Source organism: Lemur catta, chromosome X (genome assembly GCF_020740605.2).
Source record: "Lemur catta isolate mLemCat1 chromosome X, mLemCat1.pri, whole genome shotgun sequence".
In the NCBI taxonomy this organism is placed as follows: Eukaryota; Metazoa; Chordata; class Mammalia; order Primates; family Lemuridae; genus Lemur; species Lemur catta.
The window spans coordinates 44,325,657-44,350,555 of NC_059155.1; the positions used below are offsets into that span (position 1 = coordinate 44,325,657).

The 24,899-nt window shown below is 46.3% G+C and overlaps 1 protein-coding gene across 1 annotated transcript in view; it reads right to left on the minus strand.

Annotated features, from left to right (window-relative positions):
* The window catches only part of SLC16A2 (solute carrier family 16 member 2), a 108,127-nt gene extending 83,485 nt beyond the window's left edge, over positions 1-24,642 (minus strand). Inside the window, exon 1 of the mRNA XM_045537963.1 lies at positions 24,079-24,642. Within this exon, the coding sequence (XP_045393919.1) occupies positions 24,079-24,478 (400 nt within the window). The 5' untranslated portion in view covers positions 24,479-24,642. The remainder of the gene's footprint in view (positions 1-24,078) is intronic.
* Positions 24,643-24,899: the final 257 nt, after the last annotated feature.

Consider the following 24,899-nt stretch of genomic DNA (forward strand, 5'->3'; position numbering starts at 1 on the left):
ATGATCAAGGTTACAAGATGGGTTAGGGGCTGATCCAGGCCTCATGACTCAGCTAGCATTATTTCCTTTGGCTTTTAGGTCTGTTTAGTCTTCATTTGTTCAGTCATTATTCATTCGGGGGAAGGTCCACAGTTTCTCAATACGAAGGGCTTAGGGAAAGCAATTTGGTTGGAAGGAGGTGACCAGAGGATTTGTCTTGATGCCTGCTGGCATAGCAAATGCATGATTTTGCTAGATTATGTATTTATTAGTCATGGCTTTGGGGGATGCTAAGGTTCCCCAAGCTAGCCTTTGTTGCTGTCACTAGTGGTGGAGGAAGGGTGGACCTTCCTGGTAGTCTGTAGTGCCCTATTTCAAGACAAAGACCATCCCATTATCCTTAGGGGATAGGGTGGGGGAGGGTGGGGAGAGAAGGGAAGGAGGGTTGTTGGGAGGAGAAGGCAGGGGAGAAATCCCCAGAGCAAAACAGCTGCCAAATTTAAGAGTTCTTCACAACAGGATGAATCAAGGCCTTTCCAGTCAGAGAAACCACAGGCTGCTGGCACTGAGCCAGTGCCAGCAGGTGACCTAGTTAGAGGGGTGTGTGGCTAAGGGAGTCAATGTGCTGAAAAGCCCCACAGATGTTGCAGAGCAAGGCAAGAAAGGACCATGGAGGGGATCCTAAAAAGCAGAGTTAGCTACATTTTCAGGCACCCACATCCAGTGGAAAAGTAGTCTTCAGTTGTATCTGGTTGCCTTTGAAAAGCTGAAATAGCTGGAGTGCAGGGGAGCCAGGGTGCACTGAGACATTGCCAGCACTAAGCCAGCACAGGAGAGTGCAAACATATTATGCAAATTGCTCTGGAAGTCATATCTTGAGCCTTTGGGGAGTGGTCTCAAGATACAGGATGAATAGGGCACCACAAGGGCAGGGAATAAGTATCACCCATTAGGTGCCCACCCCTGACTCTACAGCTTGGCTCTTTCATTAGTATCCCTCAATCAGAACTGAAAGGCTCTGAGTCTAACCTATTCATGGCACAGGTGGGGAAACTGAGGCTTAGAGAGGTAAGGGCCTAGTCCACAGTCACACAGCAAATTAACATGGCAGTGGTGAGGCTAGAACCCAGGGTTCTAGGTAGACAGTCAGTGCTTCTTCCATACTTCCCTCCTCAGCTTGGCACTGAGATCATCCGAATGTACAAAAATGCCAACTACCAAACAGTCAGCACTGCCTTGCCTCCAACAGCCATCTTTTTATTCTACTTCCTATCCTGGCCCCAAGAACAGCAGGCTGAGGCTCTGGGCAGCCCTACAGACTTAGGCAGGGTGAAACACAGTGCTATAAGAGTGATAAGCCAGCTAACGATGTAGACATGAAGGAACAACTCCCAGGGGTTGTCTCAATGCTGTGTAATTGACGTTTGGGGCATTTTTCAAAGCATGTCATTATCCTGCACTTCAGGCTGCCGCCAGTGATAGTGTGATGGGAATGAGTCCAAAATTCTTCGAGATAAACAAACAGACAGTCATCCCCAGCCCAAGCTTCAGGTAACCTGCCACCACTAGACATTCTGGCTCCCTCAGCACGAGAACTAGCCTCCCAGCTCCCACACAGCTCTGGACAGATCTCTGCCAGCATATACACTTGAAACTTTGCAGCCTGCCCTGCTTGTTGAAGGAAGGAAAGCACTATGGCTCCTGCCCTAGCCCTTTATCCCTGGAAAAACAGAGATGTAGGGTCTAAGAATGTGCACCTGCCCAGCAAGTTCAGAGCCTGGTTTCAAGGATCAAGTTCAAGGACTTGGAGTCCTCAGAGATGGATCTGACATGGTCCCACCATCATAGTACTCACAGTTCTGGAGAAATGAAAGGACAAGTAATTGATCAAGCAGGATGAGGCAATATAATAAGGGTGTTCTATGCAAAGAGGGGATGGTGAGAAGTAAGGCAGAGGTGCTCTGCCCTTATTTTCCTGTCTAGCCGCTTTGATGTAGGCCCCCCTGCCTCTCTGAACCTCAGTTTTCTCGTCTGAAAAAAATCAAAGGATTCAATTAGACAACTGGTTCTCAAACCTTTCCTATTGTCAGAATCACCTGATCAGATTATATAAAATACAGACTTTGGAGTCTGATTCAGTGGGTTTATCATGAGCCCCAGAGAAGCTGTATTTTTAACACACTCCCTGGATGATTTTTGATAGCCAGAGTTGGGAATCACTGGACTGAATGACCATTGAGGACTTTCTAGCTCTGACCTTCTATAAATCTAAGGCAAGTTTGGACCAAGTACTTTATCATGGTTATCAATGTCACCATCCACAAAGCTTTTTATCATGTAACTACCTTCATATGACTTAGGTCTGGGCATTTCTTTCACATAGGGAGTTAGCGGACCTCTCTGAAAACTCAGAAAGATTGAAATTGACCACGTGTTCAGACCCAAAGGACATATCTAAGGTTCCTTGAATATTGGACAACCTTTTATTTGCGTAAGTAAGTCACTAACTTAATACTGTTATGTAGGAGGACAAGGCCAAAAGCCTATTGAGGGGTGGCAAAGGGAGAGGTATTCAATTACATGTTGGGGCAGGACAGGGTGGGGAGGAATGCATTCTCTGCTGCAAACAGTTAGGTAACTCTGTCATTCTGTCATCCTCATCTTCACCTAGGCCTTAGGCCAAAATCTGAACTTCCGACAGTAAAAAAATAGACAGAGACCTTCATCTCTCTAGCATGACTAGAGGCAGGAGGCTGAGCCCAACGGCTTGGGGAGAACTGTATCTGTCACAGTGTCTTAGAATTCTAAATTGAAAAGTTCTTCCTGCTGGCTTAATATTCTTTTGCTGCCCTTCTTGTCCCCAATGCCTTTCCCCAAATAGGTCCATGTTCTCCCACCCCTTGTCCTCATTTCATTTCAATATACATTTATTGGGTACTTAACTACATACAGAGTGCATTGTGTTAGGTGTTGGAACCACTACATGTCTCCTTATAAAGCATTATACTCAGTTGTTAGCTCTCACTGTTATCTGTCATGGTCTCCCTTGATTCGAGCATGGTGTGTGTGTATGTCTGTTCATACAGACATGGGACATACAGACATGAAACTTAGTTCTCTCTCTCCCCTTGACCCTCTCCCATCATAGCACCTAGCAAAATGTGCTATACATAGTGAGTCGAAATGAGTCTTCCTGCAGGAACCCAAGCCAAATAGAGAAGGAAACAGAAAAGCAGTGCACGGTTAGTATCTTTTTGGTCTACTGCCTAGTTTTTATTAGGCTTGCTGCCTGGTTTTATTTGATTGCTGGAGACTGATGCTTATCTTAATAGCGAATCCAGATTTCTCACCTCTCATATGCTTCCAGATAAACTTCCTACCCACCTCAACATGCACACATGCACACATACACACACACACAGACAACTTAGAATCTGCCATTTATTATCTATGTGTCCTTTACTTCACTTCTCTGAGCTTTGGTTTCCTCATCTGTAATAATGGGCTAATAATAACTTCTGAGACAAGTCGCACCTTTCCAAATAAATCTCTCCTACTGGTTTCCATTGACTCGAAATTGTCACTGCTCCTGTGAGTGAGATGAGAAGGCCTTTCTGTGCAGAAAAGCCCAGCTAAGTTTGTCCATCGGAGAGGAAAGAGGACTCAATGGGAATCCAGTGATTCTCTGCCATAGACACAGAGGTTGCAGAAGCAGATGACCAAACAGTGAAGGAGGACAGGACATTAGCCAAGCTGGGTAAATTTGAATTCTTATGTCTATGGAAGGGCAGTCAAGGAGTAGGGAATATTAACAATAGCAACTGCTCCTGTGTGAACAGTATTTTAGGGCTCAACAAGTATTTCTAATTCATTCTCTCATTTGATCCTCAAAACAAGCAACAGAAATCTCCTAGATGTTTTTGTATATATATATTTTTCATTTAAACCCTGTGTCAAACCTTTAAAAACAAGCTGTTTTTTACAAATGAGGGAACTGAGGTTCAGGGCAGTAAAGCACCTTGCCCAGAGTCACACAGGGAGATAGTGGTGAAATTTGCAGATAGTGGTAGAACCCATGTTGTCTGATTCCCTGTGGCACGTTCCCTCTCTTGTACAAAGTAACAAGGGTGGAGGAGTCAGAGTCAGGATATGGTGCCAGGACAACAAAGATTGAAGAGGGAGGCAGTATGGAGGTGAAAGACGGAGAGCATGAGGACAAGGGAAGGTGAAGGGGGAGTGGGAGGGGGAGTATCTGAACCACAGCCCCTCTCCCTGTAGCAATTTTCCAATTGCTGCTCGGGGTTCTCCCTGGCAAACTCCTCTACCTCAGATGTTACTTCCACAAGCATCTTGGCTCATTCCAGATCTTGGGTAGAAGTCTGCTGAGACTGACTAACACCACCACCTCCCCTTGCCCCCAAACACACATACACACACACACACACACACACACACACACTCTCACTCTGGGTACCGGACTCTCACCAATATTGCTCTGTGAGCCAAACTGTCTTCCTCTTTTGTTTGAGGTACAGAAAGGGATGGAAAATCCATCAGCAGCTTCCAAGAAAAAAAGGCCTGGGGTGGACAGGGAAAGAAATATTCATCTGAGCCCACCAGGGAGGGCTGTGGACAATGCAGAATCAAGGTTGACCTCTGTTTGAAACTCCTCTTGGCTGTACCAAGCACCCAGAGAAGCACAGACATGGGTACAATCACACAAGGCATGAAGGCAGTTTCCCCAGGCCCCTTTTGTAGGCCTTTCTTGTTGCCAATTTAAGGAGATAGTTCCTGTTTTTCACAGAGGGAAAGAGTTACAGGACCCAGGCCTAGAGTCTGGAGAAGTTTCTGGATGATGTTACAGAAAGCACCTCACCGGGGACCTGGGGGCCAGGAGTGGGGGAGCTGAGTCAGAGCCCCAGGCCAACTCAGCCTGAGCTGACTGGGGACCACTGGCCCACTCTTCTTCTGTACCACACATGGAGAGACTCTAGCGGGAAGGAGAGAATGACAGGGGATCTCAGCCAAATGACCCAAGGCTGCTTCAGTACATGGGAAAGGATTGTCATAGAGTTGCTGACCTCTAGAATTTCAAACCTGGAAGGGGCCTTATGAATCATCTAGATATAGAATCACATATCCACAGAGAAGCAGGGAAGAGACCATCCTAGGATTGGGAATCACAGCCCTATATTTGAATCCTGGATTGTGAGTGCTGGCTCTTGATCTTGGATAAGTTACCTAACATTTCTGTTCCTCAATACCCTTATGTGATTTTAAAAAAAAAGGGAGGAGTATCCTTTCATAGAGTTATTTTGAGGATTAATGAGATAATCCATGGAAAACTTCTAGCATAGTAGTGCCTGGCATGCAGTAGGCTCTCAATAATTTCTTTTAGTCAAGCAGAATTGTGGCTGAATGCTCACTCCCCCATTACTAGCTGTTTTAACATTTTTTTTTTTTTGAGACAGAATCTTGCTCTGTTGCCTGGGCTAGAGTGCCGTGGCATCAAGTTCACAGCAACCTCAAACTCCCGGGCTCAAGCTATCCTACTGCCTCAGCCTCCCAAGTAGCTGGGACTACAGGCATGCGCCACCGTGCCCGGCTAATTTTTTCTATATATTTTTAGATGTCCATATAATTTCTTTCTATTTTTAGTAGAGACAGGGTCTCGCTCTTGCTCAGGCTGGTCTCAAACTCCTGACCTCGAGCAATCCTCCCGCCTCAGCCTCCCAGAGTGCTAGGATTACAGGCGTGAGCCACCTCACCCAGCCTAGCTGTTTTACCTTGAGCAGGCCATTTTACCTCTTCGAGTATCTTAATGGGACTAATCCTATTTCACAGAGCTCTTGTGAAGATTCAGTGGTATAATTAATACATGTGAAAGTCTAGCATGATGTTAGGCACATAGTAAATTCTCAATAAATATTGGCTGAATCTGAACTGGCATATCACTAGGATCATGAGACCTGGACTGTTTTGTCAGAGCTATGCTGCAACACCCCACACTCTTTTGCCTCATCCTTCGTGTGACTAGTCAGACAAACGGGTACAGCCTAAACAGAGGCTCAAACAATCTGTATTTGTTCAGATGAGGATTGAGCCATGGTTTGGAGTTTTGGCTTCATTAGCACTAGGATATCCTAATTTGCATAACCAATTCCTCAGCCACAGATAAAATAGGCCAAGGCTAATGAGATAGCCATCCACCCTCCTCCTGGGGGCACAAATTCCATTTTCAACAGCTAACCCTAACACTCCTGGGGCATCTCTAGCCATTTCAGTTGTCCAGAGCCCAAAGTGATGAGGGCAGTGTCAGGAAGAGCAGGGACTTGGGGGTGAGGAGGAGGCCTTCCTGTGCCTTATTGCCCAGTCTGGGGACACTTTCAGCTTACGTCTGGCCTGTATCCTGTGAAGGCCTCTAGTGGATCTCTAATGGAGAGAGGTTTAGAGATCTAGTGGATCTCTAAAGAGGTTTGTCTCCAAGGCAAACCATATCTGTAGGTTGTAGGGTGGGGGTAAGGGGGCTGAATGATATTCAAAGCCCTGGAAAGTTTCCACTGCTTGGCACGGCCTCCAGGCAGACAGGCCTATGGGAATGGCCATCTGTCAAATCTTCCCCTTGCGCTCAAGTCTAGGCCTTACAGACACCTCTACACCTCAAACTTACTCTTAGGCAGCTTTTTCTCACCCTTGCCAAGTACCCAATGTTTGCAGAAACCTTAAAGACAGCTGAGTTTATACTCCAACGCATGGATTGGCAGCTGGTTCCTTTGACTGTTGCTAGTCTACACTCAGCCATTGCTAAGCAAATAGTAGAAGTGTGTAGGTCTCATTAAACATACCTCAATTTTCTCACATGTAAAATGAGGTGGTGGTCTATGTGATTGCTCTCTGGAAGTTAAGTAGTTCATAACTCAGTGAACCAGGGGTCAGGCCTGGCTCTACCCTGCATGTACTCATATGTGTGCATGAGCACACACGTGCGCACACACACATACACACTTCCCCTACACACATCCATATATACACATACATGCCCATAGTTACACACAATTGGGTATACTCACATTCCCATTCACAGTCATACACACTTTCATAACTTTGACATAAACATACACACAATGTACAAAGCCACACTTACACACACACACATACACACACAGAATCTCTTCTCTTCTGAAGCTGATCAGGAAATAAACACACTTGGGAAGGGGCTCCATTATATATTTATGGACAGCAACAAGAAAAGGAATTCATATTCAGAGTAAACAATCTCCAGTCCCAAGGCTGAAAGGCTGAATCTTCCCTGTACTGCCCAACCACAACACAGACACACACAGACACACACACACACACACACACACATTTTTTCCAAAGCATCTTATGAGGAGCCCTTACAGTTTTCCCTTTTCCAGCAAGCTGGAGCAGTATGTCCTAAACCTAGAATGAACACACATCTTGGTTTGCCTGGGACAATCCTAGTTTATGCCTGTTATCTCAGCAATATATTAATAGTGCCCCCTTTCACCCTCAAAAGTATCCCAGTTTGGATAATAAATATGATAACCCTACCCCCTACCTAAACTCCTCCTCACCCTGGGCCATGGCTAGGCTGCCTAGGACGGGGCCATTACATCAGGCCCAGGCCTTCTCCCTCCCTAGGAAACCATCTTGCTCTGTAACCATGCTTAACTCTTCAACTCTATTACTAGGGATTCTTTTTATTTATTCTATTACTAGGAATTCTTTTCATTTATTCTATTACTAGGGATTCTTTTTATTTATTCTATTACTAGGAATTCTTTTCATTTATTCTATTACTAGGGATTCTTTTTATTTATTCTATTACTAGGGATTCTTTTTGCAAATAAACAAAACAATTTACCCACATACCAGTGATTGAGGGGGGGCTGGGGCACTCTTCCATTTGGTTTGAAAAGTTATCCAGCCACCAAAATTCTAGTTGGCCTCAAAGTGGGCATCAACCCTCCTCCTTTTGGTCTCACCCCATTTAATTCCCCAGCTATGCTCCTCCTGCTTATAATCCTAAATACCCTCACTTTTCTCTTCCTTTTCCTTGTCTTCCTCTCTCTCTCCCAAAACATTAGGCTCTGATGACCCTGGCTCTCTCTGAAGCAAACACACTCCATGGTACCATGCCCCCCAACCTCGGCTCAGAGATTCTTGTAATAAAAGGGAGTGGCAAAGGGAGGAAGGATGTGGGGGGGGAGATTCAACTTCAACTTCATTTAGGCTTTGTAACTAATTTTCATTAGGCCTGCTGCCTAATTTTATTTAGCTTCAGGGCATGTGGGCCAGTGACTATTTTTGTGACTGGATTAATTATGTTTTGAAAAAAATCTGAAAATGCTGTCAGCTCTTTGCAAACATGGCTATAAATATATTGTTCAGGATAGAGTCGTAGTGCTATTCACAGAGCAACTGGACAAGGATCTATGTTCTCCAGACATGTGGATAACACACACTGCAGCTTGAATTTTGGCAACAGCTGTGCTAATCTGCAAACAAGATGTAGGCAGGGAAGAAGCCCCAGCCAGGGCAAAAGGGGTATTATCAGTATGAAGTGGGGGCCTTTACAAACAGGGCCTCTTCTCAGACCCCTTAGAAAACTGGATAGTCTGGGGAGAAGATGAAGAGTATAGTATGCTCCTTTGTGCAGCTATTAGGCTGTACATATATACACATATGCATATATATACACACATAGATACATATACATCTGTCTGTGTGTGGGTATGTGTATGAGAAAAAGAGAAATGTGTAGAAATGTGTATGGGTGTGTACTTTTAATTGTCTATGTCATGAATTCAGGCTTAAGGACAGATGTATGTGTAGAATTTTGTACATTTCAAGTGGTTGCTTATACATGTGTGCATCATGGGTGATGTCTCAATCCAGCTATACATGCACGAGCACATGTGCAGTCTTCTGTTAACGGAGAAAAAAAATCAAACTCTGTAAAATAATTTTAAAGAAATTTACTCTGAGCCAAATATGAGGATCACGACCAGGAGCCATGCTCAAGAAGCCTTGAGCAAGTGGACTTGCTGTGGTTGGGTTATGGTTTGGTTTTATACATTTTAGGGAGACAGGGGTTACAGGTAAAGTCATAAATCAATATGCGGGAGGCATACATTGGTTTCACCTGAAAAAGTGGGCCATTTTCAAGTGGGGGCTTACAGGATACAGGTGGGTTTAAATATTCTTGGACTTGTAATTGGTTAAAGACATGAAGTTTTGTCTAAAGACTTGGAATGTTTTAACACAGGGGGTTGTTTATCAGAGATAAGTCACCTGATATATATTTGTTGTGTAAATTGAGGACCTGTAAGTTTGTCTTGCATACCCTTAGGCCTGTTAGTGAGCTACAAAGGATGTCCCCAAGAAGAAAAGGGGACATGATGAAGCATGTCTGACCTCCCTCCTCTTGGCAGGCAATTTAGTTTTAGGATATTCCTTTGGCCACAAGGGAGTCCATTTAGTAAGCAGGTGGGGGGTGAGCCTTAAGATTTTATTTTAGTTCACACTTCAGATAAACTTATGTATGTGGCAACCATGATGATAATTCATATGGAAGGCTCAAAGCTATTTTCAAAGGACTGTCACAACCTTCTTCTCATCACAAGACTGTGAGGTAGGGTTTATGACCTTCCCACTGCCTCTTTTTTACAGATAGGAAAAGTGAGCTCTGACTTGGCCAAGATTGCAGATAAGGTAAATGGCAAAGCTAGGACTCTAACACTGGTCTATCTGATGTGAGACCCTGTGCCTTACCGTATACCACACAACACATGGAGAAGTGAGGCAAAGAAGAGCTGAACTTTGGGGTCTTCTTTATGACCTCCCATTCCAAGGCCATCTTTTCTATTAGTGCTAAAACAAATTCTATAAAAAGGAAGAGGGCTTCAAGGCCGGCGCTACTCTCTGTTGAGCTATGACCTAGAAAGTAGCTTTCAGGTTCCTGGTCCTGCCTGTAGATAATAGCCAGGTCCACTTATGGGACACAGATGAGCCACTGCCTCCTTGAGTAGGTGATACTCTGGAACCCTTGGGGGTGTTTCCTGGGGTTAGAATCTGGAACAATAGGTTTGTTTCCTCCCTATTCTCTCCTCTGGCTGTCTGTTGATCTATCTTACACTTCCTAAAAGCCACGGGCTCCCAACATCTGGTTTGACCGGTTCCCCCTGAGCCTTCCATGTCTGAGATATTTGGTGAGGAAGACAGGTAGCACAGGCGTGGCTAGGCCTGAATGTGAGTGGTGTCAACCCTGGGCAAGGCAGCAAATAAACATGTCTGGGGTGCTGCTGACCTCCCTGACGCAGGTCACTAGGTCCCTTCAGCTGTTTGGCAAGTGGATCTCAGGAAAACTTGGTTTTGAGTAGTCTTTCCATAGGCAAAATCTTGGTTAAGGCAAAAAACACTTTGGCTCTTGGAACATAACAATTACCCTGTTGTTCACCTTTTAGATGGTTAGAACCTGGTCAAGCTGTAAGAGTAATGGAGATACTGATAGTCACTCCAGGTTTTCCAGAATCACTGATTTGAATTCCATGGGGGAGTCAGGGCTCAAGGAAGGAGCTTGGTCTCCTAGTCATCTGGAGGCATTAGATCCTCACCATTCCCCTTCTCTATCATGACAATGTTCAGTCATCTCAACTTGTCACCAGAACTTTAACTTGCTAATGTTTACAGCTTCCTTCAGGGGGCTTTATTGGGACTTCCAGGCATTTGTCCTCCCCTTCCCCTGGCCCCAGAAGATAAACCATCCTTCCAAGTAACAGGATGGGAGGTCCCAACTGGCAAGGAGGTCATGGGGCTTGGCAGGGAAAGCTCTCAGGAGCTAGGACACAGAGCACCCTGCTGTGGATAGAGCTGCTTGGGTTCAAAACTATTCTTTGTGGTTATATAGACCACTCACAGTCATTGGTTCCCTCCAGAGCTTAGGAAGGAGCTTACAGGCTGGTGTGGTCATTGCAGGATTACCCAACAGGTGGACTAAGCATGAGCTTGGGTCACCAGTGAAGCAAAGCCACCCCAAAATGAGAAAAATACAGATATAATGAATTTTATTAGAAGTTGGCAGTCGGAAAAACAGTGCCTAGAACTTCTAAAGTTCTTAATCTGGTCCTGGGCATGGCCAATATCAGAATAGTACAGATGGTGCCTTGATAAAGCACCCCTACTCCTCTGAATTCCTGATTGAGTAATGCTGAACTCCCTAGGGCTCACTTGGGGTTACACTTGCTCTCTGAGGCCCAGCTATATAGACTCATGAGCTATAGTCTATTAAGTAGATAATAAGAACAGGAAACATTTACACAGTACTTACCATGTGCCAGACACTGTTCTAACCTACCTAGCTAGCTAGAGATATTAATAGATATACAGATATAGACATCTACCCATTTAACAACTTTATGTGGTAAGTACTCTTGATATCCCCCTTTTACAAATGAGGAAATACAGGCACAGAGAAGTTAAGTGCTTTGCCCAAGGATACATAGATAGTGAATGATGGAGCCAGGATTTATCCAGTGAGTTTGACGCCAGGGTCAGTGCTCACTCAAGTGGGCTCCATGAGAGGAGGATTCTCAATAGTACCCCACCCATAAGACACAAACCGATTTTTAAAAATAAAACCAAGGTCTTAGAAAGGTGATATTAAGGTGGAGATTATTGAAGAAAGACTTCCAGGGATGTTGACTTAGCATACCACAATCTGTCCCACCAAATCTTAGCTTTGCATTGAGGTGCTTGCTCACTTGCATATATACACTTTCTTTTTGCCTCTCTCACATGGAATTCTCCAAGGAGATTGCATAGAAACTATAGGATAATTATCCTTTCCAAAACTCATCTTTGCTCAAATTCGGGAGGATCCGTTTTCCATTTTGACCACCTCTTCACTCCCCATCACCCTCATCCCCTTGGCCAGGAAGTTCCCTAGGCCTCTTTGGTTTATAGAAACCATTGGTTCTAAGCACTACTAAGTCCCTGGGAGGTCCAACTTTCTCATTGCATAACTGGAGAAATTTGAGGTCCAGAAAGGGAAAGGGACTTGGCAGGGTTACAAAGACAGCTAGTAACAGAGCCAGAACCAGAACCCAGGCCTCCTGACTCCCAGTCCAGTGCTCTTTCTTGATCCCAGCCAGCAGACCTTAGCTATGCCCAGATACTTACTTCTATGACCCCCATTTCCATGCCCCTATACTTTTTGACTCCCACTTCTTTGTTTGTTTCATTATACTATACTGCTTCTTACCCACACATTTAAGCTTCAGGCTGCTACTAAGTTTAGGAAAAATTCTATTCCAGCTTTCAGAGAGCTCCTACATTTCTTTCCCCATGGAATGTGGAATTGGGAGGCCTGTGTTCCAGTCCCAGCTCTGCTAAATATTAATATGTGACCTCAGGCCACTCACTTGCCCTCAATCAGCTGTTCATTTTCTGCAACTATAAAATAGGAATATGAATCTCTATGCAGTCCTTCCCTGTAGTGAACTTTTCCCTAATACAAACCATGTTGGTTTTTCATTTTCCAGAGCCCCCGAACATAGCACTTAATGTGACCAAAGATGTTGGCACATGTTGAGATTCAACTGGGTATTTTTATTTCACAACTACTTCTGTTGCAAGGATCAACATAAACTAAGATGTAAACTACAGTGCACCACACACAGAAGGGATTATTATCACTTAATAGCCTTCCCTCTCCTGTGGCTCAGAGGATCTGGAGGCCTGGTTAGGACCCAGGGTGAGGGGCTGAGAGCTGCTGCTACTAATGCTCTTCTTCCCCTCGGACCTCTTAGAAAAAGTGCCTGAGCAGCTGACATGGAAGAGCAGGTGGTGTGGGCCGGGCGGGCTGGGCCACAGCCATTTGTAGGCACCTCATTCTTTGGCCTAATGCCCAGACATCCCCCCTCCCCGTGCCCTTCTCTCCAAATGTCTTCAGTATTTTCCTCTCCGCCAACCCCTCCACCCCACCCCACCTGCTGGGTAAGGCCTAATGGGGAACAGTGACTCACTGGGCTCCCAGAGGGCAAAGATCCAGAATCTGAGCAACAACTGAACTGTCCAATTCTCAACCCCCACCCCGCCACTGCCCAATTCTCTACTTAGCTAAACCCATTTCAAGTTCCTACTCTCCCAGCAAACCTTCCTTGATTCCTCTGGCCTTCACGCTCATCTCTCCCTTTCCACATCAGTGCACAAAAATTGCATTCCTTTAATATACACACATTTTTTTACTATTTAGCAGTGATCTGTATCTTATATCTTCTCAAAGAAATTATAAACTTCTTGAAGGACCCTTTTCCTTCTCTGGCTCATCCAAGGTCCAGGCTAGTACATAACAAAGACCTGTTGACTTGAATTGAACCAAGATTAATTGAATTGGAGGTGGAAGGTATGAGAAGGGCTTGTGAGCAGGGAGAGAACTAACACTCAGTGAACACTTAGTATGTGGCAGGTTGCATGCTAGATGTTTTACATGCCTTATCTTATTTAATTTCCACACCAGTAATAATAGGTGCTATTAATATATCCCTATTTTACCTATGAGAAAACTCAGACTCTAAGAAGTTTAGAAATCTTGTCAAGGGGAGCCATATGGTAAGTAATCTGAATCTAGCACTGTTTGACTCTAAAGCCCATAGTCAAAGATTGGTAACAGCTTGAATGTCCATCAGTAAGGTGTTGATTAAATAAATTATGATATGCCCATATAACAGAATATGGTACAGTTATAAAAAAGAATGAGGACTTTAAGGACTTAATAGGTAACAACAGCCAAGATATATTTTGAAGTATAAAAGGTAATGTGAAAGATAATGTGGATGATAAGCTACCATTTATACTTTAAAAGTAGGGTACACAACACACACACACACACACACACACACACACACACACACACACAAATTGCTTATACATATACAGAATATCTCTGGAAGCATACACCAGATAATACTGTTGGCCTCTAAGGAGGAAAAAAGGGTGGCTGGGAGACAGGACCGGGAGAGAGACTTTTCCCCATCATACCTTTTAAATTTTATTTCCATCTCTTTTTATAAATTAGGGCCTAGAAATTGACTTTGGAAAAGTTCAGGGAGAGAGGAAGAGGGCAGTATGCCAGTGATTGGGCTGCGGAATACCTAGCATGCCACAAGCCTACCCCTATACCCAATACCCAACCCTTTTACAAACCAACCTTCACTATAAGCATCTACTGGCAATGCTGATTAGGGTCACATCTTTTCAAATCTCAGTCCTCTACCAGTAAAATGGGAACCAGGGGGAGTAGGATTAGGCGATCTCTAAAATGCCTTCTAGCTCATTTAACTGAAAATCAAGATGGTGAGTCCTAGTATAATTGAAATCTTAATCTCAAAGAAGGGCTTGGGGATTTTGTTTTGTTTTTGCAACAACAACATAAAAGAAACATTTCCATTCTTATTTGCCTGCTAGCTGGTCTTAATGAAGACTCCCTAAGTGGCCATTGAAATGCTTGCTCAAAACTGCTATTGCAATCCTCCTTTGTGAAGGCCACAATCATTCTGTGGCCTCTGTTCTCTGGGGCTATCCTGTTTAGAACACAAGGAAACTGACCCACTCCAAAGCTGAGTACAAAGGAGCAAGTCTCCTTCTATGCTTAATGTCCCCTGGCCCAGACCTTCTGACCCTAAATATCCCTTTCCTTCTTCCTCACTACCTGCAGGAGAACAGAAGCTCTGTGAGAGACCCTCGGGAGGAAGTGACACCCTAACTCCACCCCACCATCCGCCCCCCACCCCTAGTAACTTTTACTAAAAAACTCAGACCTTGACTCGTAGGGAGGTTTGTGAGCTCTTGCCAAGGCTGTAAATATTTCAACATGCCTTGTTTCCTTGAATGTATATGACCTGGGATCTGGCCCCTCCTCTCCCTGGGCTCTCAGAGAATTGAGGAACAAAGAAAATACAGCCAGTCCTTAGCTACAGGACACCCGGGTCAAATTGCAGAAGAACACAGAGAGGAGATGGGAAAGAGATGGAGTGGGGTGGTGGGGAGGAAACATTTAAAGAAACATTTATAGAAAGGCATAGTGACTCCATTTCTAGGGGCTAGAAAAGGATAATATTAATAATACTAATAACAACAACCATTTCACAAATTACAAAGATCTTTCACATACACACAATCTAATTTGATCCTTCATAGTCTTATGAAAGTAGATACTGTTTGTCTCATTTTGTAGATGACAATACTAAAGCCCAGAAAGGTTATGTGACTTGTTCATGGCCAAACAACTAAAGAAGAGACAGTTTCTATGGCCCTTTTTGGACTCAAAGGATTATGACCGTTTGCATACAGACTCTGGATGGACTGAGATAGGTAGTTAGAGGAATATCACAAGACTGTTGATCTTTTGTTTACTAAACTCCTTCTCGGTCATCTCTTTTTATCCCTTAGTCATAAGGATGCCCAAATGCTACAGAAATGAAAAACCTCGGCAGTCTCCCTTGTTAGCTGCCCCCACATCTGTACTATGTATTAGGTGACGCCTAAAAGCAGGAGGTCTGGACTCAGACTGTCTGGGTCCAAATCCTGGCTCAGTTATTATTTGCTATATGAGCTTGAGCAAGTTACTTAACTTCTGTGGCTCTCTTTATCTGTGAAATGGAGAAAATAATGGTACCTACCTCATAGGGTTGTTGAGAATTAAAATGAGTTGGTACATATAAAGTGCTTAGTATAGTGCCTTGCACAGAGTTAACTGATAAATGTAAAATAAATGTTGGCAATTACTACTACTACGATTATTGGGGTGCTTGGCAAAAGTAAGGCACTAAATGTCAAAGGTACCCCACTGTGGAATGCAGCTGGAGCAGCCATCACTAGTGTGCACTTCACATTTTTTCCCCAGTAGCAGGGAGGTCTTATAGGGAGTCATCTCCATTTTTCTACCCAGTCCCCCTTGGCATCAGTGACAACCTCACACGAGGGGCAAGGGACATGAACAGAGGAAGAGTCCTTTTCTTTGTGAGAAGCTCAGTGGCCTGAACAAGTGACTGAACCTGTGACCTCAATCTCATAGGCACCATGTTCTAAGCAACTGTGCTAATTGGCTTGGACCGACATCACACACCCAGCTACACACATGTACACACAAGCCTGGACACATGGGTGCATGTACATACCCTTCCAGCCTGGGTAAGAGGGTGGGGGGCAGATTCACCGGATAAGTAGGGCAAAGAGACAACATGGGGACTGCTTATTTAGCAACATTTCCCTTTTTTTTTCCTTTAGCCACATAGAAGCAGGAGAGCAACTAACCTGGGAGCTTCACTCCCCACTCTATACTCCCTAAAAGGCACTTTTAACTCCATTTAGGAGTTGAGTGCCTGTCTTCTCCCTTCTCTGACCCCTCTACAACCAATTGTACAGCATTTTTGGCAAGAAGAAAGATGTTAGGAGGCTCAAAATAGAATTAATCAGAACCCCTGAAGTTACCAAAAACCAATCTGAAATCTCTGGAGGTTCAGCTAGCACAGGAGATGGGGAAAAATGATGTTGAGGATTTGAAGAGAAAGGGGTGCAAGTGACTAGGATATTTGTTGAATACTATTAAGACCTTGTTACAATATTATCTTCTGGGCTAGTATCCTAGGGCTGTGAAAAGGGGAGGTGCGGAAATGACAAAAAAGGGTTTCATAGCAGCTATGTATTGCAAAAATTCCAGAGGTGATGGTTTCCACACTCTTGAGTGCTCCATGGAAAGTCACCCTTTACCCAGAAAGGGGAGAATAAGAGAGGAGAGAAAGGTAAAGGGGTAAGGGAGGCCTCTGTGGCACGTGTAGGAGTGGGCCCGAGACCCTGGCTGTAGTAGGGCCTGTACAACATCCTAAGCCCCAGTTGCTTCTCTAACTGAGCAACAAAGAGAAAGAGAAGAGAAAGAAAAATACTGGGAGGAAAAGGGATGGCACAACTAGCAAATGTGATAAAAATGCACCATGAAAATAGGAGGAACTGAGAAAATAGGTGGCTGAGACAGCCAATTTCATCCCTTCCTCTTCTAACAACCCAGGAAACGGGAGCAAAGTAGAGGATAGAAGAGGGAAATACTGCCAGGGTGAAGAGGCTGTGCTTCCTCAAGCCACTCAAACAGGCCACATTCCCTACCCACAAGGAGATGCCAAGTGATACTACATTAGCAACCATAGCACCCATCCATAGCAGGTGATTAAATATCCCTAGGCTTAGTCCTCTGGTCACCCCTGAAGCCAGAGAGGGCTGAGGTGGCCTAAACTCTCTTTCCAGTAAACTTTGAATACTGGGAGTGATACAGGAGGATGAAGGCAGAAAAAAACTTGTGGTAATGTTTCCCAGCCCCACTGTTGAGGAGTTGCAATTGTGTCCAGGTCAAGAGGTACAACCCAGGCTGGCCATATTCTATCATCCTCACTTAGCAAATTTCCCAATCTGGGTTCTTTGTACTAGTCCCTTATAACCCTTACAGAAGCCTCTGGTACATTCAACCTGATTCCATAGAAAGCCAGGAAAAGACTTCTTTCAAATGCAATATTCATAATCCCTGACTTGGTATGTAGATGGTGTGTGTGTGTGTGTGTGTGTGTGTGTGTGTGTGTGTGTGTGTGTTTTAAGAATGAAGCTTTTCTCTAGGGTTTATTCATTCAATCTCAGGTGAAACAGTTCCTTTCAAGACAGAAAATCCCACTCCACTCAGCCTGAGCAAGAGCGAGACCCCTGTCTCTACTAAAAAAATCGAAAGAAATTAGCTGGACAACTTAAAATATATAGAGAAAAAATTAGCCGGGCATGGTGGCGCATGCCTGTAGTCCCAGCTACTTGGGAGGCTGAGGCAGGAGGATTGCTTGAGCCCAGGAGTTTGAGGTTGCTGTGAGCTAGGCTGATGCCACGGCACTCTAGCCTGGGCAACAGAGTGAGACTCTGTCTCAAAAAAAAAAAAAAGAAAGAAAGAAAAGAAAAGAAAATCCCACTCCATCATTCACACAATCTGAAAGGAGTAAATGATTTATTTTTTTTGTTTCAAAATGTAACAAAACAAACAAACAAAAAAAGATGCTGGCAGGAAAAGCAGCGCATCCTCCTGGGAAACTGGCCTGCAAAAAAGGTTGAGATGGCATCCTTTACATATTTCTGCAAATGTTGACAGTCTAGCTGTTTGTCTATTCTTCATGAGACTGGAGGAAGTGTTGCCCAAAACAAGAAAGTATAAATCCAAGGAAAAGGAAAGAGAGCTCTGTGCCTGCTTCAGTGGGCACACTCTCAGCTAAGCCCTGAGTGAAGCTGAAGTTGGCCAGGGATTGTGGACACCCAACAGGGCCTTCCCCAAGATCACAATCAGCAGCCCTCCCCAACCCTAGCACAGTGAGATCTTGGCAGCAGCCCTGAGCCAAATATAAAGATGCCCTGTCTGAAGCCCCCTGAAGGGAACCTCTGTATCACATTTAGGAATTGGTTTCCTCTTCTAGCCTGAAGTAACAGCAAACCAAGGTCACACTGACCACGCATTTCTGAGAAATGAGAGTGAGCTGTGGGAAATTAAATTTCAGGAGAGGGGTCCAAACTGAGGCTTAAGGAAATGCTTATAGTTTAATGCTTCTGAGGAACAGGCACAAATTCTGGGAAACAGCAGCATATAGACAGACCCTTTGCAGCAGGCCAAGTCCAGGGAGTTCTCTTGGAGGCCCAGCTTTATACCAAGCAGGGCATTCACAGGGAAGCAGCTGTACAGCCAGAGTTGTCCTTATATACTAGGTCAAAAGGAGTGGGTCTTTTTAACCACATCTGTACCCATGGGCAGCCCGATAGTCTTTAAATACAAATGACTTAGGAAAATGATGTCTACATGGCTTTTCTTTGCTTTCTCAATCTCCTCCCAACCTGTCCTCATTCCATGATTCAGAGAGCTTAACAAATTTTTATTTGCCTGGATGAGTTAAAATTTATGCCAAGTGAATAGTAAAGAATAAGATAGCACATAATTCTAGAAGGATAGAATGGCAGAGCTAGAAAGTTCATGCAGAGCTAGAAAGTCAAACCATATCATTTTACAGGTAGATAAACTGAGGTATAGGGAAGTGAAGTGCCTACTGAAAGCCTCAGAGCAAGTTAGGGGCACACGCTGTCTACCTCATGGTTACTGCCTACCTGGTATCACTGAGATCACCAGCTTTTGGGAGTCCAGATGTGGCCTTGGGTCTTGCTTTTTTAGACTTAGAATGGGGACATGAGCCAGGAATCTAGCCTCAACTAGCTACCCCAGCTCAAACAAGCACCCCCCTGGGTGGCCTCCAAATGCCCCAACCTCTAATTCTCATCCCTTTCAGTATGAATCATCATCACAGTTTGGGATCCAGTTTGGTTGGAGAGGAGGCAGAGGAATGACTTGAAAGATGCCAGGCCAATGGCTCTGTGGCCTGAAGCTCCACAACAGGTTCTGAGCCAACCTGATCTAGCTCTGCTGGACAGTAGGCAAAAGCCTTCAGCCAAAGTCAAGAGGTTGGCAGATTTGCTCAAAAGGTACCTTGCTCCCCAAATCAGCAATTTAGTGTTATAGTCCAGTGAGACACTGAACCACGGCATGAAAGCCCATAAAATGGAGAGGAGAAAGACAGCCCACCCTGCCCTGACCCCACTCATCCTTGGGACTCTTGTTTCACTCAAAGGCAAAGTGTACCATTCTTCCCCATGCCTAGAAAATTCTGTCTCCATCAGAGTGGCCCATCAGCCTGAACTATCTCAAATACAGTAGTGAAACTTCCTGACCATTGTCCCTTTCCCTGATCGTGAGAGTTCCAGCCACCACCACCACCCCCCAGGAGCTCACAAGGGCCATGCTTCCAAAAACAACAAATGCTGGTATGGATGCAGAGATAAAGGAATGCTTATCACTGTTGCTGGGACTGCAAAGGACTACAACCTCTATGGAAAACAGTACGGAGATTCCTCAAAGAACTAAAAGCCAATCTACTATTTGATCCAGCAATCCCACTACTGGGTATTTACCCAAAGGAAAAGAAGTCATTTTATCAAAAAGACACTTGCACTAGAATGTTTCTTGCAGCACAATTCACAACTGCAAAGATGCAGAATCAACCCAAATGCCTATCAATTCATGAGTGGATTAACAAAATGTGGTATATGTATACCATGGCATACTACCTGGCCATGAACAAGGATGACTTAATGCCTTTTGCAACAATTTGGATGGAACTGGAGACCATTATCCTCAATGAAGTATGTAAAGAATGGAAAAACAAACACCACATGCACTCACTATTAAATTGGAACTAACCAATGAGCACACATGTGCACAGAGGGAAGTAAAACTCAATGGAAATCAAGCAAAGGGGAGGGGGAGGAGGGGATGGGCAAAAACCTACCTAACAGGTACAATGAACACTATCTGAGCAATTAGCACACTTTAAACCCTGACTCAAGCATTACAAAAACAATACATGTATCCAGAAACATTTGTACCACCTGTAATACTTTGAAATTAAATAAAAAACAACACAGGCCATGCTTATAAATTGCCCAGTAAAAATGTCTCTCATCATATTTTATGTCTCAAGGTGGAAAGTGTGGGGTGATAAGTTTACTCTGGAGCACTTTGAAAAAGACTTAAGCTTTGAGCTGATGTTAGCAACTCTGGCTTTTTTTGTCTTGACCCCTGATCCCTCAACCCTAACCCCACCCGAGGTCCAACTCACTTAGGGTTCCAATAGTGATCTGGAGCCTGTAACCAATGCCACCTTGCTCCTCATTCCCTTATTTCCTCCAAAAGGTTCCCCTCTCATCCCAGGAAACCATGCTAGGCCTATACTTTCCACAGAATTGTCTGGTTGCCTCCTCTCTTGTCTGCTGCTTGGTCTGGGCTGGGAAACTCCCAAATTTCCCACAATACCTACAAAAAGTTTAGCTCATTTCTCCCCTGATCTTTTCCCTTTTTTCACTGAGCCATACCTTGATCACTTGCTTCCCTCTCAGAAACCTTTTTCCTGCCAGTTCCCCCAGGCCCAGGACCCAAGGAAAGTTGGCTTCCCTCCAAAACAGGTGAAGAGAAGGGACAAAATATACTGCTGGTGACACCACAGAACTGTACATATCACAGAGTCCACAAAGACTGTATATTGCATGCTCTGGTATGACCTGAATTCCACTTCTCTTCTACCTCCTGTGGCTTTTCCCCATGCCTAGAGGCCCCCTGATGTGAAGCTACCCTCCCCCTCAACATCAAAACTACCTTCCTCTGGGGCTTCCTCACAACAATCCCAATCATCTGAAGAACATTTATCCCATTAAGCCAATCAGAACAGCTTCAGAGCTGAAGATACTAGGCCTACCTAAAGAGAATTTGGGTTGCAGGGTACCTCCAAGTACTAAATTCATAGGCTTTTAGAGATGCAAGTCATGTCAGACATTAACAAAAATGGACAAATCACCACAATAATAGAAATGGACAATGTACCAACCTCCTTGAGTTTGGGGGTATATGTTCCCTGCCTCCCAGAATGGCTATTGGGCAAATGCTGGCTGATAAAGATGAGAGTAAACCTTTCCTAGCTTCCGTCCCTTTGAGACACTAGGGCTAGGACACAGGTGGCCAGAAAATTTTGAGTAAACTACAGAAAGCATATGCAGGTACAGACACATTTGGAATCTCAGGATATGAATGGTTGCTTGGGAAAGCTGAGGAGCTCAAGAAAGGTAGTGCTGAGGCTGAGATTTTCTAGGTGCTCTAGAATGTGGTAGGGTGGTCCCAACTTTTCTACAATAAAAACTGAGGTGTTCCTGAGAGCCTCCAGTACCAAACATTTTAGTAAGTTCAAGATATGCCACAGCAAGAACCCAAGCCAAAGTATTCTGAGACCCAGAGGATATACCAAATTCCTTTCTGTCGCTTCCTGACCTATACTTACCATAATTTAAACTAGTAACCTCAGCCCCTCAGCGGACCTGGTCTATGTCAGAGTACACACCAGCCCCACCTTGGCACAGCCCACTGCAGCACCGCCCCCACCCCTCAGCTGCACTGTGAGGTCTTGACCGGAAAGTCCCAGCCAGCCCTCCCCCTGAGTCCCCTATGATCACCTACTTTGAAGTCTGTTCCTCAGCAGTGAGTCTCTTCCTGGTAAAATAGTGGTTTTTCCAAGTTTTATTACACACTCCTAAGGCCCCAGCTCTAGGCCTGCTCATACCACATAAATGCCGGGGCCTAGCTTCAGCCTAGCCGCCACTGCTTTCCATTAACTTTCACCCAGACTTTGCCACTCACTGAGCCCAAAGGCCAACAGCCTGCCTTCAACCACAGGGCAATGCTCAGCAGGTGCTCTTTGAGGTAACCTAGGCAATAGCTTGAGGCCTTAGCCTGGCTGCCTTCCCACGAGCCCCTGAACAGCATCAAAGCAGGAAAAAGGTGGTCCCAGAGGTGAGAATGGCAGCCACCTTCCCCCAGAAGTTGTTCCACACAGTCCAGGGACCCCTCCACTCCAGCATCAGGTGGCCTGGGTAGTCGTGAGACTGCCCTTGACAACCAGTGAGGCACACTCGAGTTTTTTTCAAGTGGGGCCTGCGCACAGTGGTTGCACCAATGGGTCACAAGGTCTGAGGCACCAAGAGCCCCAAAGCCTCTTCTGCCAGGGCAGCCCAGCAAAGCTACGAACTAAAACCCTCAATCCTTGGTTGAAATTGATGGGAGAGGCTCTCCAAGGGCCCAGAGAATCCACAGGTGGACACCCCAGAATTCGAGGTTTCTGTGTTCACTTAATAATCGCCACATCCCCACAGATGACAGCATACATGTTTGAGGTTGGCGAGAGGAAGGAACCCCTCATTCCTAGGACAACACTGCGTATTCTGAGTAGCGAACTTGGGGCGGGTGACATGAGTCGAACTGTCCTGAGAAGCCACGAGAGGGAGCAAGCCTTGCGGGAGGGGGCATCTCAATTGCCTAGCTCACTCCCGAGACCCCTCACCAGAACTGCTGAGGGGCTTCGCCACCGGCTTTTCTAGAAAAGCGGGAGGGCTCCTCTGACTTCTCTGAGCTCACAGGCGGCCTCACTGCGAGAAGCGTGCACGCCTGGGGTCTTGTGGCCACCAGCCGGGAGAGCAAAGGCTGTGCCACCAGCCCTGTTTGTCTTAGGGGAGGAGACCAAGTGAGCCTCAAGCGAAAGCGGGAGTGGCGGCGCCGGCATTCCGGCTTAAGGCCGAACTAGGCACCCCGCGGATAACGGAGAGGCGCGGGGTGCTAGGGAGGGCCGGGCCGAGGGGGGAGGCGGCGCAGACTTAGCTGCAGGGCCCTACCTGCCTGCCGCCTCACGCAGCTCAGGCAGGAGACAGCGGAGACCGCCTCCCTGCCTGCTTTGGGGCTCGGCTCAGAGGGCACAGAGATCCATTCGTTCCCCTAGGGCGGCAGAGGACGGCCAGGCCCGGCTGGGCCGTAACCACCGCGGGCAGAGACGCGCGCACACCCCCACACGAACTCCCTTCCTCCCTTTCTCTCCTGCAGACACACACGCCTGCCATGTGTTTGACTCTTCGCTCAGAGTCACCAGGATTCCTAAACTGTTTTTGACAGAAAACACCTCTGCTCCCCCAAAGGAACCGGGGCTGCTGCAGAGATCGGCGGTACCGTCCTTCTCTCAGAGCCCGCCCCGCCTCCCAACTCTCTCCTCTCCTCATGACTCCCCCACCTCCGCCAAAAAACAATTCTGCAAATATTTTCGCCGAGCACACACGGGCAAAGTACTTGAAACAAATCCGAAAGGTGCGTCCGGATTTGTCCTGGGGCAAAAAAGTTCATTGCTTGCCAGAGATCAATGAATGTCCCAGTTCCCACCCCCGGGACGTCTTGCGCCTAGTCTCCACAGCCGAGCCCGCTCAGAGCCCCGCAACCCGCACCCTAGCAGGGCCATGGGCTGGGGGAAAGGGGAGGAGTCGGAGCAGCGCATGGAAACGGTGCCTCGGACCAGGAGGTGTGGGGTCGGCGGCAGCGGGGAGCGTACACCCTTGCCCAGAATGCCAGGTGGGGCGCGTGGGGCAACTCACCTGCTTGGAACTCCACCTGGCGATTTTTCTCTTTTTCCTCCTCTAGCAGCATGGAGTAGAGGATCCCGACAGAGTTATGGATGCCGAAGATGGAGCCGTTGCACCAGGTGGCGGCGAACACCACCACCCAGCCGAAGCCACCTTCCGGAGGCTGGAAGCCGCGCGCGGTGCCACGGGTCTCCACCGTGGGCGTGGGCTCGGGTTCGTTCACCGGCTCGGGCTCAAACTCCAGCTCCGGCAGGGGTGCGGGGTCCGGTAGGGGTTGGGGCTCGGGCGGGGGCACTGGCACGGGCTCCGGCTCAAGCTCTGGCTCTGGGCTACCCACTGGCTCCTGCTGTTCCTGGTCTGCCTCCTCACAGGGCCCCTTGGCTTCCTCGCTCGCCGGGTTTTGCAGCGCCATCGCGGCCGGGGGACTGTGGCTGCTCGGCCGGAGAAGCCGCTGTGTGGCTGGTACTTGTTTCTGCTGCTGCTGCTGCTGCTGCTCCAAGGGCTGCTGCTGCTGCTGCCTCCTCCTCCAGGCTCCGCGCCCCAGCTGGCTAACCCGTCCCGCAACAGACGGTCCCTCGAGCCCTCTCCTCCTCCTCCCTCGTCCAACCCCCCTCCTCCTCTCCCCATGTCATCTCTCTCTCCTCCCCCTCCTCCTCCCTCCCACCTCTTCCTCCCTCAACAGGCAGCCGCTACAGCCTCGCTTTTCTCCCCAGCCCTTCCTTCTCTTATTCGCTTACCTACTATAGCCACTGCTGCCTCCCCCAACTCCCTTTCCAAACTACTGAATCCTGTCCTTGTCCAGATGTCCAGTCCAGGGAGAGTTAAAACGGGGA